We start from the raw sequence: 18842 nt of genomic DNA, 5'->3' as shown, positions 1-18842 counted from the left end.
ACAATGATCTTAGAGCTTTCCAAATCTTAGAATTATTATGATGATAATAAGATGATGAAATTAATGATGATAATGAAGAGAATAGTAGTGATGAAGATAGTGTTGATTACAATCAGTACAACATAATTTTACTTCACATAATTTTAATTTTAATTTACTTATACTTACTTTGCTTTACTTTACTCTACCAAGGACTTTTAACTGTAGCAGTTGATAGTCTTCGGCTTGACTTGACATTTTTTACATGTAATGGCGTACTTTACATGCCATATGTAGCACTTTGTTTATTTGAATTACTGCTTATTCCAGTTGTACACAGTGTATAGTAAACTGTGTGAAGAAAGTTGTCAACAGAAAACTTACATCCTAGAGGGACTTGCAGACCTTGCCTCAACAACAGGACACAAGCTTCTTAGGTATTTTTTATATACTTTTCCTGAGCTCCGGCAACACCATCAAATTTTATGTGACAAGAAAAAGTGATATACCCATATTTGGGTGTAGTATGACATCATCATGTCCATATATGGGCACATTACACACATTTGTCACGTGCAGATCAATTTGATATTGCGGACTGTGCTTAAAGCCTATTTTCCACCAGGCATATTTATTTGCGCGAATCAAAAGTGTTTGTTTGCTTCCTGATCTTGATTGGTTGCGCATTTTTTCGCTTTGCAAAAAGTGAAAACAGTTTGAACTAATGATTTCACTGAAGCAAAAAACTCAAATAGAAATGTGAATGCGCAAATGTAAACTGACACTTTCGATTCACGCGAATAAATTTGCGTAGTGGAAAACTGTCTTTATATTTTTACCTACTGTAATAGTAAAATACACTGTTTTAAATATCTGAGAAGCATTAACAAAACTCAACTATGAAACTTCACATTTTTCATAATCTTCTATTTTTAAGCCATTCCAGTAGCGTTGAAATGCAGGTGAGTGGAATGAATCGGTGTGTACGCCTTCTCAGTAAACTCTACAAGAAATATTTCTCCGATGAAGGTCTTTGCAACACAGTCAAGTATTCCCCACCTTCGACAATATTCCAGGTAATTATTCAAAGAACAAGAACATTTTTAAAGTAATACATGTGTATTCTGAAGGTTATGCCCCCCTCCTTCCTAAGTTTTTTCAAAATTTTAAAAAATTGAGAAAAAAAGTAATAGATATATAATTGTAAGTCTGGAGAGTGCCATTTCCGGCCATTTAGCGGTGGTATAATCATAATTGTTCTTACCTTGGCCCCAACCATTGTGGGGGTAGGATGGTATAGACCCTTCACATATATGAAAGTCCCTCCCGGAGCCCCATCTATTTTAAAGTCCTGGATCCGCCACTGAACCGGCTACTTACTTAATTAAAAAATATAAACTATAAGAAATAAATGATTTCAATTGATTTGATTTATTTGTTATCTCCAAAATACATATATAATTATTATTCAATACCAAAGAAAAAAAACAATGTAAACAAAAAATATCGAATAAGTAACTTTGTTCATCTTAGATCATCTCCATGATTAATAGAAAAGTCCATATTGATCATTTTTGTTTTTTACCTTTTGCATTTTCGTTGTTTCATTATGAATTGATGACTCATCTTTTATCAGTTATTTTTGTCAATTATTAAATTTGTCACTCACAATTTGGTTGATTTCCTATAGCCATTGGAAGCACTTTGGAATACACTAGAGCAGTGGCTTCTTCTGATGGCCAGTGAACTTAAAAAACTACCTCTCCAGAACACAGAAACTCATTCTTGTATCACATCAAATGTCTCTGGTATTCCTTCAGAAGAGAAACAAGATATTGTAGGTAAGAAGACAACAGAATGCAGCAACCACATTCAAAAATCCGATGATGGTTATTGTAAAGTTGAAAAGGATCATAAACCAGAAGATGATTGTTTAAAACTAGGCACAAAATCTGATGTAAAGACAGGCACATCTGGTGAATTTGACATCATTCTCAAAGAAGGAAGTCTGGATGATAAGAAGATCATAGAGCTCTCCAGAAAATCAATAATACGGTCTCTGTCCTCAGATACTGTGAAGGAAAGCGAGACTTTACTAATTACTTCTGATCGTGTTTGTGCTGTGATACAGGCCTTCTATACCACCTGCTCCACTCAAATGAGACAGAGGTAAGGCAGTAAAATGACAGTTTTGTAGATAAGCATATGACATACTGGTGAAACAGTGTACAGTACTTCTAATACAAAAATCAGGGGTTCAAGTCTCGAGCGAGCCACTTTATCAATGTTATCCCTATCCACTCAAGAATATTGTTTTTTTTTTTGGTTTTTTTTTTAAGCCACACAAGAGCATAAGTGGGTCCCTGATAGATTAAAAAAAACCACAAGGATGTAGTTATGGTGGGCGGAGGTTTTTTAGGGCCACCCAGCCTTGGAGGTTTTACCCAGAATAAAGCTAATTTCATGTCTTTTCACCTGCCTTCATTAACCCTTCCATCCTTCAAATCTAATCTTATTATTAATTAGAATTTGCCAATGTCATCACCCATATCCACCTACACTTAAATGTCTACCACCCAGCCTTAGTTTGCTACACCTACAGCCCCAAGACCAGTATGCTGATTACTCACTGCAGCATTGTAGATTATGGTTGTTTTTTTTTTCTCATCACAGTATGACTCCTCCTCGATTTATAGAGTTCGTCTGTCGACATGATGCTGTTTTGAAATTCTTTGTTACAAAGTGAGTAAGGATGACTACTATATAAAATATTAATTGCATTATGTAACCTACATTATAAATCATCATGCCCACCAAAGATATTAAGGTATGTAATATAATGTAGAGCTTTATACTGAAGTTTCAAAGCCTTCGAAATGTGGATTAGCTTATTACAATATCCTGCTTCTCCCTTAAAGGTCTTTTTGTGTCTGAGGTACCTAGTCAAGAAAGGGGCATTCACGCCTTATCCGAAAGGACTTGTTCCACCACCAGAACAATTGGTGAGCATGCCGATTGAACCAGTGCAAATAGTATGGCTGTACATTGCAGCGTCCATTCTTTAACCACTTGACCATTTGACATGCTGAATGGTCAAGCAATTTAAAGTTTTTGAATGAGCAATCCAGAAAGTTTTTTTTTTTTTTTTTTTCAAAATTTTGGGGTGTCAGTATATCGTTCACTCGAATTATGTTATATTCTTATTTCAACGAAGAAATAGAGATAAATGTTTGAGCTTTTATGTTAGTTTAAAAAGAATTATCTTTGTAAACAGCTCAATTGATGAAAAATGCAAATTCATGAAAACTGAAATTGTTTTATGTATTATATTTACTTTCATAGTTTATCATTTCTTAATGATTATTTATTTCTTGATTTGAAGAAATCCTAAAGTAATTTTTAATTACTTTAATTTTCTGTTGGAGTGTCCCGAGTTGATGGCACGTTTCCTCACAATAATCCAAGCCCAGCCTTTCAGCGACCGAGTTGATTGGTTTTACGAGAACCTCCGCACCAGGGAAGAAGAGGAATCAATTAATCGGCCCCCAACTGACATTATTTATGTTAAAAGGGGTTAGTGAATTATCTTTTTTGGTATAGATACTATTAGTGATGACAATGATGATGATGATGACTTTGATAGTGACAGTGTCAGTTAAAATATTAACAAAGAGGATATGACAATACTTACAATTATAATAAAGTTATAAGTAATAGTATTGAATGTATTTGAAAAATAGTAGTAAAAAGAAAATTAACTCGCAATAAAATAAGATACTACATGAATAAAGAGATTGATTGACTTGATTGATTGATTGATTGATTGATTGATTGATTGGTTGGTTAACATACTATTTAGTGGACTAACAACTCCCATCTAGGCCGCGCAAGGAGCAAAACTAATGTCAAACTTAAGTAGAAAACAGAGCAAAGCAAATAAATTTGAAACATTCTACATCAGCAAACAATGGTGGGCCCCGATCAGTGTGTGAAATGGTGCAATTAGAAACAATGTATGAATAATATTTAAAGTATGTTTTAAAATTTGTAATGTTTTTTTGCAGATGACCTTTTTACAAGTAGTTGTAGTGAAGTTAAGAAGGCCGGCACCAAGAATTTGAAGAAATCCATCGCAGTCAACTTCTCTGGAGAGATGGGAGTTGTGAGTTGTTTTCACAACTTTAGCTAAAAGACAGTTAATACCTGTCTCATACAAATTATTGATGAAGTGTTGCTAGTGGTAGTCTCAGGCCAACTATTGTGCAGAAAAAAGTTTGTCATTTCTGTGAAGGAGAAATTTCATTCTTGACACTGTTCCAATAAAGAACGAAACGTAGAATCAACTATGGCCTCACGTCTGTCATTTTTCGGAGTCACCATACTCATATTCTATTTACGTATAATCAGTGGATCCTTTGGTTCATGAAGTGGTGCCACTAGAAATTTTAGAAGGGTTTTCAAAGTCCACAAAAGGGAGTCCACTCCCACCTTAGCCACACCACATGGTATTACATGTTGGTGGAAGCGGTTGTCTGCAAATATTGTGGCTAGGACTCTCAACCTTGATTTCGGGGGTTTGAATCCTTCGCTGTGCAAGTTGCTTTATATATGTTTGCCTCTCTCTACCCAGCAGTATAAATGAGTACCGGCATATACTTGGAAGGTAAAACAGACTTGCTATGCAGGAGGACTGGTGAACCTCCACAGCCTGGCACAGTCTGGCCCAAATGCCATTAGAAAGAGAGATGGGCATTCTGTCCTATGAGCTCAGAGTTTCAGGTTTTGACTTTTACCTTTACGTTGTACATATTATATTTCTATGGTTTTTTTTATCTGTAGGGGCAAGGACTTGTGCGTGAATGGTTCGACATACTATCAAAAGAAATTCTCAATCCTGACTATGCACTCTTCACCCCTTCAGCAGATGGTATGTTACCCTTCCAACAAATTTGTCCCCAGCTCATGCCTAGATACCCAGCTAGTCATTCTATTTTACTGCCATGTTTTAAATATTTTACTTTGATGAGTGATGTATAATAAAAAAAAATGGACCTTCTGTTTGTCTGGTCGTAATAATCTCCAAGTATGTAATTCATTTTAATCCCAAAATTACTGATATCGTCAATAAAGATCACATACATTACATTACCATAGTCACACACAATACATTATTTTTACCATGTATTCTTTTTAGGTGCTACCTTTCAGCCTAACAGTAACTCATCTGTGAATCCAGATCACTTGAATTTCTTTCATTTTGCTGGATATGTGTTGGGTTTGGCACTTTATCACCATCAGCTTATTGATGCCTACTTCACACGATCTTTCTACAAGCATCTTCTGGGTGAGTTTTGGGCTGCAATGGTATTTTTTAGATATTTTTGGTACAAGCTCAACACAAATAGAGTATTAATTTGGAATAATTATCTATTGTTTTTTTTTTCAGGTATTCCGGTGAACTATAAGGATGTAGGTTCTCTTGACCCAGAATATGCCAAAAATCTTCAGGTCAGTGTAAACTGGTATAATAGACAAAATGAGCTACATTAGCACAGAGTAGAAAGAACCAGTATAGACTAAAATGAACTGTAATAGACTAGAATCAACTAGTACAGACTAAAATGAAACCACTACATTGTTATATTACTATCAAATGATGGGTTCAGAGTGGAAAAATATCTATAGATCAATTTAAATTTAAAGTTATTTCCATATCGGACAAATAAAATTTAATCTGATTTTAATATTGCGTTTTGTTCTTTTCAATTTTAGTGGATACTTGATAACAACATTGACAATATTGGATTAGAGCTTACCTTCTCAGTGCAGACAGATGCATTTGGTGTACTTCAAGAAGTAGAACTAAAGCCCGGAGGAAGCAGTATAACTGTGACAAACTCTAACAAGGTAGGCCTAGGCCTATATCACAATATTTTTAAAGTCAGGCTTTAAAGGAAAACAATTTTTGGATATGTTTCACAACGTAAAACTCAAAGAGGGTGTTTAAAGAAAAGCTTGTGAATAGTTAAGATTTTTGAATACAATATTTAGAAACTTAGCGGAAAATGAGGTGTAACCACCCTTTTTCCTCATCTCCCCCAGTTTTTAAATATTCAAAAATCTGTATTTCACTTCATTCACATTTTTGTGTCTTAGAAAAACCAGTTGTACAATATCAAAACATTTTTTTGGGCTCCGGAGCATGGCTTTAATGTTGTTTGGTTACCTTTCCATTTCTACCTCCCATTTCCATTTCTAAATTACCAATCATTTTCTCATTCTCCAACAAAAATCATTATCACTTCAACCACATCTCATTGGTGAAGAGAGAAAGAATGAAGTGGTGTGGAACAGCGGTTGCAGTTCAGCTTCTAAACCTTGAGGTTGCGGGTTCAATCCCTCGCTGTGCATTTCAGTTGTGTTCTTGGGCCATCCACTTTATCTTTTCTCTCCACACTTAGGAGTTCAAACACAAAATATTTTGATTACCATCTGCAATATTAAGGAATTTTCTCCAGGGAGCAGAGTATGCATGTATTCCAGTGACATTACTAAAGCCCTGGTATATTTGTTTTTGTCAAACTACCTATCTAAATTGAGGCAAGTTGTGGCAAAATGGCTAAGTTGTAGCAAAAAATTCAAGTTATTAGTATTGTCAGATACCTGAGTATGTAATCTTTCAAGTAAGGGGTCATTCATTAAAATTGGACATTCCAAGCGTGAGTTATTATAAACTGAATGTACAGCACTCTTAGTGTCAAGATAAACATGATTTTGAGTAATTGCCTTTCAAAGTTATTTGTGCATACATTGTTTAACAGAATTAACTATCAAAATAAAGTTAAATAAACAAATTTGTTGACCATTTCAAGAACTAATGCTTTGGGACATGATTAATAAGACATTAACTGTTGGTCTATAATGAAAAACAAAATTGGATTTTAAGCCATTTTTTGAGCTCCCATATTTTATAGCTCATTTATTTACTACTGGCCTGTGCGACAACTTAACCATTTCACCACGACATGCCTCAATTATTACCTTTTTAAGACAACATGTGCTCACATTATGAGAGTAAATAATAGACAAATGAGTCACATTCACTTTTCAATCCTCAGCAAGAGTACGTCCAGCTTGTTACTGAACTCCGCATGACTAGAGCCATCCAACCACAGATTGACAGCTTCCTGAAAGGCTTCAGTGAATTCATCTCACCACCTCTACTCCAGTTATTCAATGAGTATGAATTGGTGAGTGATGAGTATAGCATACGAGTAGAGCCATACAGTATAGCCTACGAGTAAAGGTTTATGATCAATCTATAAGCAGAGCCATAGATGCGAGAGATGATGGAGGTGACAGAAGTTTTAGCCATTCTCTTAAGTTCTGTCCAGACTATCAACTCTTGTATGCCCATATATAGTCATGATGTGATGTCACTATGACCATATTTAGGCATGTCATATGTTTTTGTCAGAAATCTTGGTGTAATATTTGACCCTAATCTTAATATGACGTCCCATGTTGATTCTATCTGCCGTACTGTTAATTTTCATTTGAGGGGATTATCAAAAATTCGCAAATTTCTTGATAGTAAAGCTTGTACTGAAGCCACAAGGTCATCGGTTTTATCACGATTGAATTACTGTAATTCACTATTAGTTGGGATTTCTACAAAAAACATGTCACGTTTAAAGAGGCTTCAGAACTGTCCGGCCAGACTAATTTTTTCAAGTTAATATGTCCATTTGTGCAATACCTCTGCTAAATGAATTACATTGGCTACTTGTAAAGAGCAGAATTGTATTTAAGGTTTTATTAACATGTTTTAATTGTGTGATTAATCAAGCACCTGGTTATCTGAAAGATTTATTAATACCTATAAATGTGGTAGAGGTGGCCTTAGGTCTGAAAGTGATCGCACTAGGTTAGAGAACTGTCTTGTGAGACGGGCGTCTGGCTAAAATGCTTTTTTAAATCTGGCCTAGTTTTTGAAACATGCTGCATTTCTGGCCATTAACAGAACTGGTCCATGGCACCCGGCCTTTGGCAAAAACCCGGGTTATACATCCTGCTGGTTTGTTGAATAGCGAAGGGTTCTTAAATTATTTATTGCCACTGAAGCCCATGAGATGAAGTGAGTGATTGATTGTTGTTTACATTCCAATGGCTATATGTTGCTGGCAGGACTCTCTTGTTAACTCCCAATGGACCCTTAAAACCAATTAAAGTTAAGTTTATGGAGCTGCTAACAGCTCCCTTTGGACCATTTGACAGCTCACTCTCAACTATCAGACAGCTCACTATGGACCATTTCTGCTAATGGGGACTTTTGCCTCATGAAATGATTTTCCAAAAGATATTAGAATCAAATTCTTTGGAAGCATTTAAAAAAGTTCTTAAAACTCACTTGTTTGTAAGAAGATTGTAAAGCGCTTTGATCAATTTTTTTGGAAAGGTAATATAGAAATTCTTTATAATATTATTATTATTATTAAATACAATTTTGCAGTCTGAAATTATAAATTTTAAAGCAAAGATTAGATATTTAGGCACAAACAAATTTGTCAAAGGGTTGTGTCTTCCACCTTGAATCAAAATAGGCCAGTGAGTTTTTGGCATCAAAGAGGATATTAAAAGGAGAATGCATATTTTGTGCTTAATAAGAACAATAAGTGGTGTGACACATTTTCAAACAGTATTAAGCTCTCTTTTATTTCTAATCTTCTATCTCTATTCTTTGGCGGCATATTTACATTGATACAAAACCTGAATGTGTTTCAGTTTTGGAGTAAAGCTGCATCTTTCAATCCCACCAGTGTACCGAGTTAGAATATAAATTAACAACAATTTAACAAATATGCGTAGAGAGGAATAGAGGTGAAATATCATTATGTAAATATTAATAGAATTCTGATCGGGCTTTAAATTGTTTTTGTTTTTATAGGAATTGCTACTTTCTGGACAAAATTAACAATAATTTAACAAATATGCGTAGAGAGGAATAGAGGTGAAATGTCATGTGAATATTAATAGAGAATTCTGATCGAGCTTTAAATTGTTTTTTTTTTTTATAGGAATTGTTACTTTCTGGACTACCATCAATTGATGTAGATGACTGGAAGGCTAACACAGTTTACAATGATCAATTTGACACAACCAGCGATGTAGTCAAGGTATTACCCAATTTGTGAACTCTATATTAATTGTAGTTGTAATGCTATTTCATATATATCATTATTTTTGGCCTATTATTGTTGTCATCGTCATTGCCACTATGAGTATTCCTAAGGGAGCTAAATCCAGTGGTGTGAGGTCAAGGCAGGGGTTAGTTGTTCCCCTAACCTGCCATTGGTGCCCCACTGATCATTGCACCAGTTTCTTTCTACATCACTCATTCCTTAAAACTACTTAATTTATGCAGACCCATCCAGATATACACAATGCATGCATAGTTTCACATTGCACATTAATATCAAATCTGATTAGTGAAGTGAAAAATGCTAGCATTGTGAGCACGTTAAACGTTTGATTACCATACTGACCCGTATTATCCCCTTATGAAACACAAGTTTTAAATGACAATTGTTTTGGTCATTTATTTCCTAACATATAATGCAGTGGTGTAATGCCTATGCCTTCTCGTGCGGCGGTCTGCAGTGCCCATGACTCCTGTGAGCCCTGAAGAGGCCCTACCCATAGGGTCCTCAGTCTAGCAGGCTGACCAGTCTCACACTAAAGGGCTTTGTTGATACATAACAGCATAATGTGTCTCTGACATCGAATGTGGAGGACACACCTGTACCATATCCAGAGATGCTATAATTATAAAATTTCTTACCTCAGCCCCAACCATGTTGGCGCTGAGGTGGTACGGTCCCTCCCTCCACCCCCTCTATTTCAAATTCCTACTAGATCTGCCACTGATGTCATTTATTTCGTCGTTACAATCATTTATAATACAATGACAGACATGATTAATAATATGATAAAAGCACATCTAAATCCCACAACCACAACCGAAAAAGCAGGCCCATAACCAGCTTTCGCAATTGGGAGGATATTTTTCAATCTGACTGGAACTTTTGGGGTCCATGGGTTCTCTCGAATAATGTTAAAAACCATGACCTTCCACCTTTAATTCAAAATGCTCTTCTGGTGTGTTTGAGCTGCATTCAAAGGAAATAATTTTCATGAATTAATCGGCAGTAGATATACCATGCAATATTGTTAGTAGATCAAATGTAGTAGTCTACAGATAGGATCATATTTACATCATCATCTTCCTTTACTGTGCAGAACGTCTTTGGAGTATAGTCGCACATAAAAACTACAGTGCATGTCATAGGCTTATCAACTAATGTTGGCTAAATATCATTTAGACCCAAGTGTTGAAGGCAATTTAAGTACAATAACACTCGGAGTTTCAAAGTACAATGAGCATAACCAAATTATAAACCATTTATACACAATAGCAGCCTTTATTATTTATAAAGCATGGTCATTAGCTGACACAATACATGAGAAAACCAAACCGATATACAGTAGAACCCCTATTAAGGGACACCCTCGGGACCCAAAAAAAGTGTCCACTTAATAGGGGTGTCCCCTACATAGGGGTACCCCTGTACCACTTTTCAGGAGACACTGACCAAAATTGTGAAATTGTCCCCTTAATTATCCCCCTCATAGGGGTTTTTGGCATGATTGCGTACTATTTTCTTTTAAAACCATATTTATAGAGGGTGACCCTTCCAGCGTATCCTACAATGTCAACTAATATTCAGGGGCCCTCTTTAAATAAATGAAATACCTGTAATGTAATGTCTCTTTAGGAGGCTTGGGAGTGGAGTTGTTTTTGTCATGAGAAAAAGTCCTGTCGTGACAGGAATTGAACCCAGGACCTTGAGATCAGAGACAAGCACCTTAACCACTGAGCTATTCAACTACACTCCAATGATGATGACATAGATTCAGTGATGACATAGATGTTTGAAAAAAAAAAACGCATTGTAGATTCCATGGTGACGTAACATAGAGTCTTTGTAATTATAATCTAATTGGCCTAAGAATGAGTTACAGTTGAATTACTACTAATTTATAGCAATAATTTGCAATGCAAAAACAATGACGTAAAATGTTATGAAAACAACAGAAGTTGTACATATTCCCGATATGTTTCCATGATTCAAGGGCATTAACTAAGTATAGTATTCTTTCTATAAATTGAGCTATTGGATGTACAAAATAGAATAGTGTGGATAGAGTAACAACTTAGAATCAGGATGCAGACTATACGGTATATATACACACTAAACAATAAATCCACATTAATGGTTAATGGTCAAAATTAAAATATTGTATTTATATCACACCCTATCGGATCTGTCATTATAGTACAGAAGTGCATAAATCGCACTTATGAAGTTGTGTTTTGTGTTGGTTTAGTAGAGCGGAACTCCCTATTCTGTGGGGGGATCGTCCGATCCCCGATCCCCGATCCCCACTGGTTACGGGCCTAAAAGGGCCCCAATCTCAGAAAGACACAGGGACCTTGGCCCCAGCATTACACCACTGGTATAATGCATATTTCTGTTTTCAGTTATATGGTAAGAATGCTAATGGCTTGCATTTTAGACAAGATGTTACAAAGTATTAAGTTTGACTAATAATTTATTATGCTTGCAGTGGTTTTGGGAGGTTGTTTCTGAAATGTCACCAGAAGAACGTGTTCTTCTTTTGCAGTTTTCTACAGGGAGGTTAGTTTGAAATAATTAACAATATTAATTAATTAATATGTTGGAAAGACAAGCCAAACCAGTCACTTGTCGCAAATCGTGTTTCTGAGATAATGGCCAAAACATGCTGGAATGTCAAAATTGTTGAAATCTGTTTTATGGCACTAAACTAATCGTTATATATCTATAAATCAGGCTATGTTGTTATTTTCCCCTTTTTCAATGTTAAAACATAAATTTTTAACGATTTTGTGATGGTTTCTGCCTGAGAAACTTTAAAGGCTGATTTATCAAATAGTGTTCTTTAAACAGCTCTAAGACATACCCAGGCGCTGATTGCGGAAAGGACCATGTTCCAGTGATATGTAAACTGATGGTAAGGTTACAGAAACTGAAAAAACTAAAGGCCAGACCAAAACTGCAGTATGAAAAACTCCATAATGACCCCATTTGCAAGGAGGCATACACAATTGCAGTTGGAGGCTGTAGCAGATGTTGAAGAATCAAAGTGGAACACATTAATAGAAGCATTAGTGTCGTCGGCAAAGGATGTTATCCCAAAGAAAGAGACAAGCAAAATGTAAGTGGATGACAAGTGAAATACTTGACCTAATGAAAGAAAAGCAACAGGTGTACCAGAGATACAGTATAGAGTACAGAAGACTGGACAAGAACAGAAATGTAGACAAGCAAAAGGGGAATGGTTAAATGAAAAATGTGAAGAGATGGAAAAGGTGAAGAACACAGACCCAGGTGGTATGCATAAGAAGATAAAAGAAATAGTAGGAAAAGTGTATGCTCTTCATCCGGATGCATTAAATCGAAGGCAGGAATGATTTGATTGAATACATCTGAGAATTATTTCATGACAACAGAGGAGAGAAACCCACAATAAATAAATGCATGGATGGACCTAAGATCCTGAAATCTGAAGTACTAACACCAATGGTCAAAATGAGAAGGAACAGGGTAGCAGGACCAGATGAGATTGTCATAGAGATGCTGACAGCACTGGAAGATTTTGGAATTGAAAAGGTGATAAATGAAGTATACAATAGTGGAGAAATACCAGAGAATTTAAGTAAGTATTAATCTTTATAGCATTTCAAAGAAACCAGGTTCAAATGAATGCAAAATGCATCGAACAATCAGCCTAATGAGCCATGTAATAAAGTTAACACTGAGAGTTCTACTAAATAGGGCTCACAGCAGAATACGACCGGAAATAGTTAAAGAACAGTGTGGTTTTCTGGAGGACACAGGAACAAGAAATGCAATTTTTATGATCAGAAGAATGTCACAGAGAGCAAATGAAATGCAGAAAGAGCTATTCCTGTGTTTCGACTACCCAAAGGCATTTGACAAGGTACAACATGAAGGACTACTAGGTATGTTAGAACGGTTAGATATACATGGCAAATATATACGACTAATCCGCAATTTGTATTGGGAACAAACAGCATTTATGAAAATTGAGAATGCATTTAGTGAATACATCAAAATAGACAGAGGAGTACGACAGGGATGTGTTCTGTCACCAGACTTATTTAATTTGTATACCGAAATGATCTTAAGAGAATTAGAGGATTTGTCAGGTTTTGTGATCGGTGGACGTAACATCAAAAACGTGCGCTACGCAGATGATATTGTACTGATCGCAGATACAGAGGAAAAGTTAAAAGAACTGCTGGAGAAACTAGTTGATGAAAGCAGGAAGAAAGGACTGACCATCAATTGTAAAAAGACAGAATGTATGGTCTTAAGCAAAAGAGACAGCCCAAGGTGTGATTTATAGATCAGCGACGTCAAAATCAAGGTCCACAAAATAAACTGTTTTGGTAGTGTGTTAACAGAGGATGGAAAGTGCGATTCAGATATTTGAAGACGTATAGCAATAGCTAAAGATGCATTTCAGAAATTGGCTAAAATTTTGAAGGATTGAAAGCTAGCAATAGAAACAAAGAAGAGAGTATTAGCCTGTTATGTAGTGACTAGTCTTTTATACAGTAGCGAGTGCTGGACAATATCAGCACAGATGAAGAAAAGACTTGAAGCAGCTGAAATGTGGTTTTATCGACGAATGTTGAGAGTATCATGGACAGAGCATGTTACAAATGAGGACGTTTTAAAGAAATTAGGAACTGTAATGAGAGTGATGCCGATGATCAGAAAGAGACAGCTTGAGTTTTTGGAACATGAGGAAGGAAGGTCTGGAAAAATCTAACCTTTACGGGGTGCATCAAGGAAAGAGAAGCAGAGGAAGGCAACGGTTGACTTACTTGAATAACATTAGCAAATGGATGGCTGAGCAGTTTACAGCAAGTCAGCAAGAAGTGAAAGAGCAAGATTGCTGAGAAAAACAAAAAACTGAGTGTTGTGGAAAACCATGAGCGCCGACGTCATGGTACATAGAAGAAAATGTTTGAACACTTGTAATTCATACGGAAATGTCTTCGACCATTTTACATCACCCTTTTACTGTTACCCTGTATTAATAACTAAGAATCAATTTTTGCGACCAGTGACTGGTTTGACTTGTCTTTGCCACATATGTAATTTTTGGCAATCATTTATGGTCATAAATACTACAGTACATGTTACAATTTGCACCAGGGAAATATCCTAGGAGTGATGTTTTTGCCCACCTGATGTATTATTGTACTGAATAGCATTGCAGTACCCACTGCTATTTGGGGATCAAATTCACCGCTGGTCACTAATCGCAAGCTCAAAAAGGTAGTGGTTATTACACCAGGCTAGTTAAGAGGAGATTGTTTTTTCCCTTCCTACCCGAATCACTTTTGAATATTTTTTGCAAATATTTGGGAACCTACTGAGTGAGTATTAATGGCAAAAACAGCACTCTCCTATGTCACAGTTTGTTTTTATTTTTAATATTAATTAAATGTGTACATGTCAATCAACTGAAATAAAATGTGAAAAGTATTTGTACCATTTGTGTGGTCTGCAATTTTTTTTTAAGTTAATCTTATTTTGTGTATTTTCACACATTTTTATGTTCTTTCATGCTTTGTATTCCTTTTACCCCAATTTTAATATTTCTCTTCTTTTTTTTTTGTGTCTTCATTTGTACTTCGTTTTATTATATTTAATTATTATTAATAACTTTGTATCTGAAAATTGTAATCCAAATTGTATTTTGTGGGTATTGAATTATTGAGTTATTTTTTATTGCTTGGTCTTTTTAGTTTATGGAATTTTTAATTGTAAATTTGATGCAATTCAGGTATAAATCAACTATTAATCAACAATTTTCCTTGGATATGCTTACTTCTTAAGATCATTTAATTTCCTTTCAGCTCACGTGTACCGCATGGTGGATTTTCACATCTCATCGGAGGGAGTGGAATTACTAAATTCAACATCTCTGCTATGAACTATCAGTTTAACGTCCTTCCTACCACAAGCACATGGTAATAGCTTCCTCTATTACGATTCATCTATAAAGGACCATCTCCAAAATCATGAATGTCTCATGTATTATTTGTATTTTTTATTGTTTTATTGAGTATGGTCATCAAGCTTAGTCTATAATGTCTCTATAACATTTTAGTAATCTGCAATCATAAAAAAAAAATAAAATTGGTCTTATTTAGTTTTTGTTTGTTGTCTGCTATATTCTTATCGTGATAATGTGGTATCCCTTGTTTTCATTTCATGAAATTATTTTTTTTTGCTTTAGTGTGAACATGTTGAAGCTACCAGAATACAAGAGTAAAGAAGAGCTGAAGGATCGCCTGCTTGTTGCTCTTCGTTGTGGAAGTCAGGGATATGGCATGGCTTAATGCCTTCAAGTTGACACCATTAAAAATTATTATTCGTGTTGGACATACACTTACCATTCATTCCAAGTAGCCTTGATAACCAGTGATGTAGTCTATTAGAGCCACTCTCTTAACCAAGGCTGTAATTCACTATTATTTCTTTGTATTCTATATGACTATATGGTAATATTGACTAGGTCAATTACAGGTCTCCCTCAAATTAAAGGCCACTTCTAGGACTTTGGTTTCTAATTAGAATAGTAAAGAAAAAAGACAGTTGTTAATTTGGGACCGCAGAAAAGTGGTCTGTAATTGAAGGTGGTCTTTATTTGGAGGGGTCTTTAAGGAAAGAGAGACCTGTACTAGTGTACCACTATAGAAAGGGAGGTGGGATTACCTTGTAGCCACTTCTCCTAGACCAGCAGATTGTAAGTGGCTGTTTGTCAATGTTTGACAAATCAAAATGTAGGCCTATATACCATACAGTAATGGATTCTTCTTTCCTATCAATCTCCACTGCTTTAGGCAATGGTTTGCTGCCCTCTAGTGTCTTCAGTTAAGACTGAATACATATATAATGTTTAATGATTATACAGTAGTTAATTAGTTTTGAAGACTTTCATAATTTGATAGCAGCCAGGTTTGTCTGTATCTTGAAGTGTTAAATATTGAGTTTTATAGAGTTATATATTAGATAAATTTATACAAGTGTAATAGAAATGCAGTCAGTGATAGTGTAATAAAATAAAATGGATATATATTTATATGTTAGACAGTAAACCAAGTACAGTACTGCTGAAAACGACTATGGACTCTGGAGATGCAAAGGTGCCCGTGGCGCTTCGGTTGTGGCTCGAAACTCTTGCTGTGCAAGTCGCTTGTGTCCTTGGGCAAGGCACTTTATCTACGGTTGTCTCTTTCCACCCAGGACTACAAGTGGGTACCTGGTAGGTTCAAACACAACCAACCATGCGCTGATTACAGCTGCAACATTATGGGGCATGAGTGTTGCGTTCCATGTCCTTGATCCAGTGACAGGGGGTAATAATGTAAAGCGCATTAGTCGACAATTATTATTATTTATGTCGTCACCATATAGCTACAGCCTTTTTAAATGTTTAGTTGTCAAATTTTAACCATTAGAGAATTGGAAATAGATGGATTTTTTCCTGTTGTTTATACCCTGGTGCCCGAGCCTTTTACTGGGTTTGTGTTTTAAGTGACAAGGTGTAAGGTGTGCGGTAGGCGAAGCCCCTGGAACGTATGACCTTTTAGGTTTTAAAACAAATATTAGCCAATATTCTGTGGAGGAAAATATTTTATGAATGGAATGTAGGGGCTCAGAGGGGTAGAGTGACAGGGCAGGAGGGTTTATAATAATATAAATAATAATTCCATTCTTCTGTAGTGCATTCCGCAACAACAAGTTGTAATGCGCTTTACATCAAGAAAAGATAAACAAGCAGTAAATAATTTTGACTTAAAATATGGTACTTAAACTAAAAACAGTTCCAAAAGTGCATGTGCAGATCAGTATAAGTACTCCGTTAGTCCTCTACTACCATGCACTGCGAAAGACAACGACGTCGTCTCGAGTAAGGAACAGGAGGGACCCAGCTCTAGACACCCGACAAAAGACAGCACATCCATCGGCAATAAAAACCTCTCCAGATGAAAAAATATATATTCGTTCAATGCAGAAGACACTTTATTTAATTTATCACATCAGTGGTCTGAGTGCCTATAGGGACCTTGTTTGCTCTTCTTTTGGTGCTGCTGACTATACACGTTTTATTTATTTCTTTTTCTTGTAAGTCAAGTACTGTAGTATTTGTTTTATTAACATAATTTATTGCTGTCTTTCATGGCAACAATGTGTTGTATATTTTTTGCGTGTTAATGACTTAGAAAGTTCTCTAAAGAGGGTGCACTGTATAATTAACTAGCTGAAACACTAGCAAAGTGAAATTGTCTCCTTTCATAAGTTTATACTGTATAAAATGTACGTTACAATAACAATAGTGCCAATTGAGACAATGGTATATAAACAGTATTTTTATTCTCATTACATATTTATGTGTCTTATTAAAATTCATACACACTTCTCATAATATTTTGTCTTAATAAAATTTATACACAATTTTCATTTTTTTTTCATTAAACATCAAATATAGTTTTAAAATGTATCAATGAATATTCATAATCATATAAATGTAAGCAATAAATATTAAATTCATACATTTAAACAAAATCAATTAGTTGCCACTATATAAGCCACTGTAACACCTTAATTGTCATATTTTCGGGGCTTCGCCCTTGGACCACTTTCTATGGTTTTGAGCGACGCCCGACCACGACTACTTCCCCTCGTCGCGGAACAGGCTTCTAATTCAACTTCAGTCATTTAGGAATAATATTCTTGCAAAGACAACTGGGCAGAAATCCAATATTGGTAAAAATAGAACTTAAGACAGCTGATGAAAGTGATAACACGCCTATTGCGAGGATAAGTTTACTTAGGCCTACCTAACAAAAGATAAAAAAAAAATACATACAAAATAATATGAAGCAAATAGACACTGCTTATAATAAGAATAATAAATTAAATGCTAATAATAATATCCATGTAAATTATTAGATAAGGCTATTCAATATCTGAAGGCAATGAATGAGACGTAAAGTCAATGTGACTTCAGAGTAGGCCTACCTGGTTGATAAATAATACGTTCTTCTAACCGTTAGGATTAGTTCAGATGAGTTGCAATGCTCAATACCAGTTAGACCTTCTATGCATTTTAACGTCATATGATTATCGTTGAAGTGTAGAGCTATAAGAAGACTGGTGCGTTGAGGGTGATGGAGCGCAAATGCTCTACAAATATATCTCTGAGTCTTTTTTTGCTTTCTCTTATGTATATCTTTTGTCACTTAAAAAAAAATAACATAAAATTACACTCCTGGAAATACAAGTAAACGTGTCTTGAATTCTAAACATATTTAGTAATCCTTCAATATTATCAGGCCTACATACGACATGATTAGACGTTTACACTATGTATGTGCATGCCACATTCTCTCGTGCCAATATCTTGATCTGGCGATGGCAATGAGTAGGTATATATATGATCCATTTCTTTGAAATAACCATCTTTTCTGTGTAGTGCTGGCCAATACAATGGATAGTTTATTTGACTAGTCTCTGCAATTAACACCCTTGGTTCTTTATTATTGTAGATACTCAGTATGCATAGATAAATAGACCAATCATTTTACAGTTTTATAAGTATTTCTCATTTGCTCTCTGTCACCTTTATTCTTTTTTGATAAAACAGCCTATATT

General features: G+C 35.4%; 1 protein-coding gene across 1 annotated transcript in view; it reads left to right on the top strand.

Annotated features, from left to right (window-relative positions):
- The window catches only part of LOC117105420 (E3 ubiquitin-protein ligase HACE1-like), a 31741-nt gene extending 13002 nt beyond the window's left edge, over positions 1-18739 (top strand). The window contains exons 10-24 of the mRNA XM_033246547.1: positions 310-416; positions 917-1055; positions 1670-2148; positions 2653-2721; positions 3362-3552; positions 4044-4141; positions 4819-4906; positions 5174-5323; positions 5426-5487; positions 5752-5886; positions 7098-7229; positions 9057-9155; positions 11668-11738; positions 15038-15151; positions 15421-18739. Of these exons, the coding sequence (XP_033102438.1) occupies positions 310-416; positions 917-1055; positions 1670-2148; positions 2653-2721; positions 3362-3552; positions 4044-4141; positions 4819-4906; positions 5174-5323; positions 5426-5487; positions 5752-5886; positions 7098-7229; positions 9057-9155; positions 11668-11738; positions 15038-15151; positions 15421-15523 (2037 nt within the window). The 3' untranslated portion in view covers positions 15524-18739. The remainder of the gene's footprint in view (positions 1-309; positions 417-916; positions 1056-1669; positions 2149-2652; positions 2722-3361; positions 3553-4043; positions 4142-4818; positions 4907-5173; positions 5324-5425; positions 5488-5751; positions 5887-7097; positions 7230-9056; positions 9156-11667; positions 11739-15037; positions 15152-15420) is intronic.
- Positions 18740-18842: the final 103 nt, after the last annotated feature.

This window comes from Anneissia japonica, unplaced genomic scaffold, assembly GCF_011630105.1.
Source record: "Anneissia japonica isolate Jap-2015-1 unplaced genomic scaffold, ASM1163010v1 scaffold1875_len173011_cov181, whole genome shotgun sequence".
Lineage (NCBI taxonomy): Eukaryota > Metazoa > Echinodermata > Crinoidea > Comatulida > Comatulidae > Anneissia > Anneissia japonica.
This window is presented reverse-complemented; position numbering and strand designations above follow the sequence as displayed.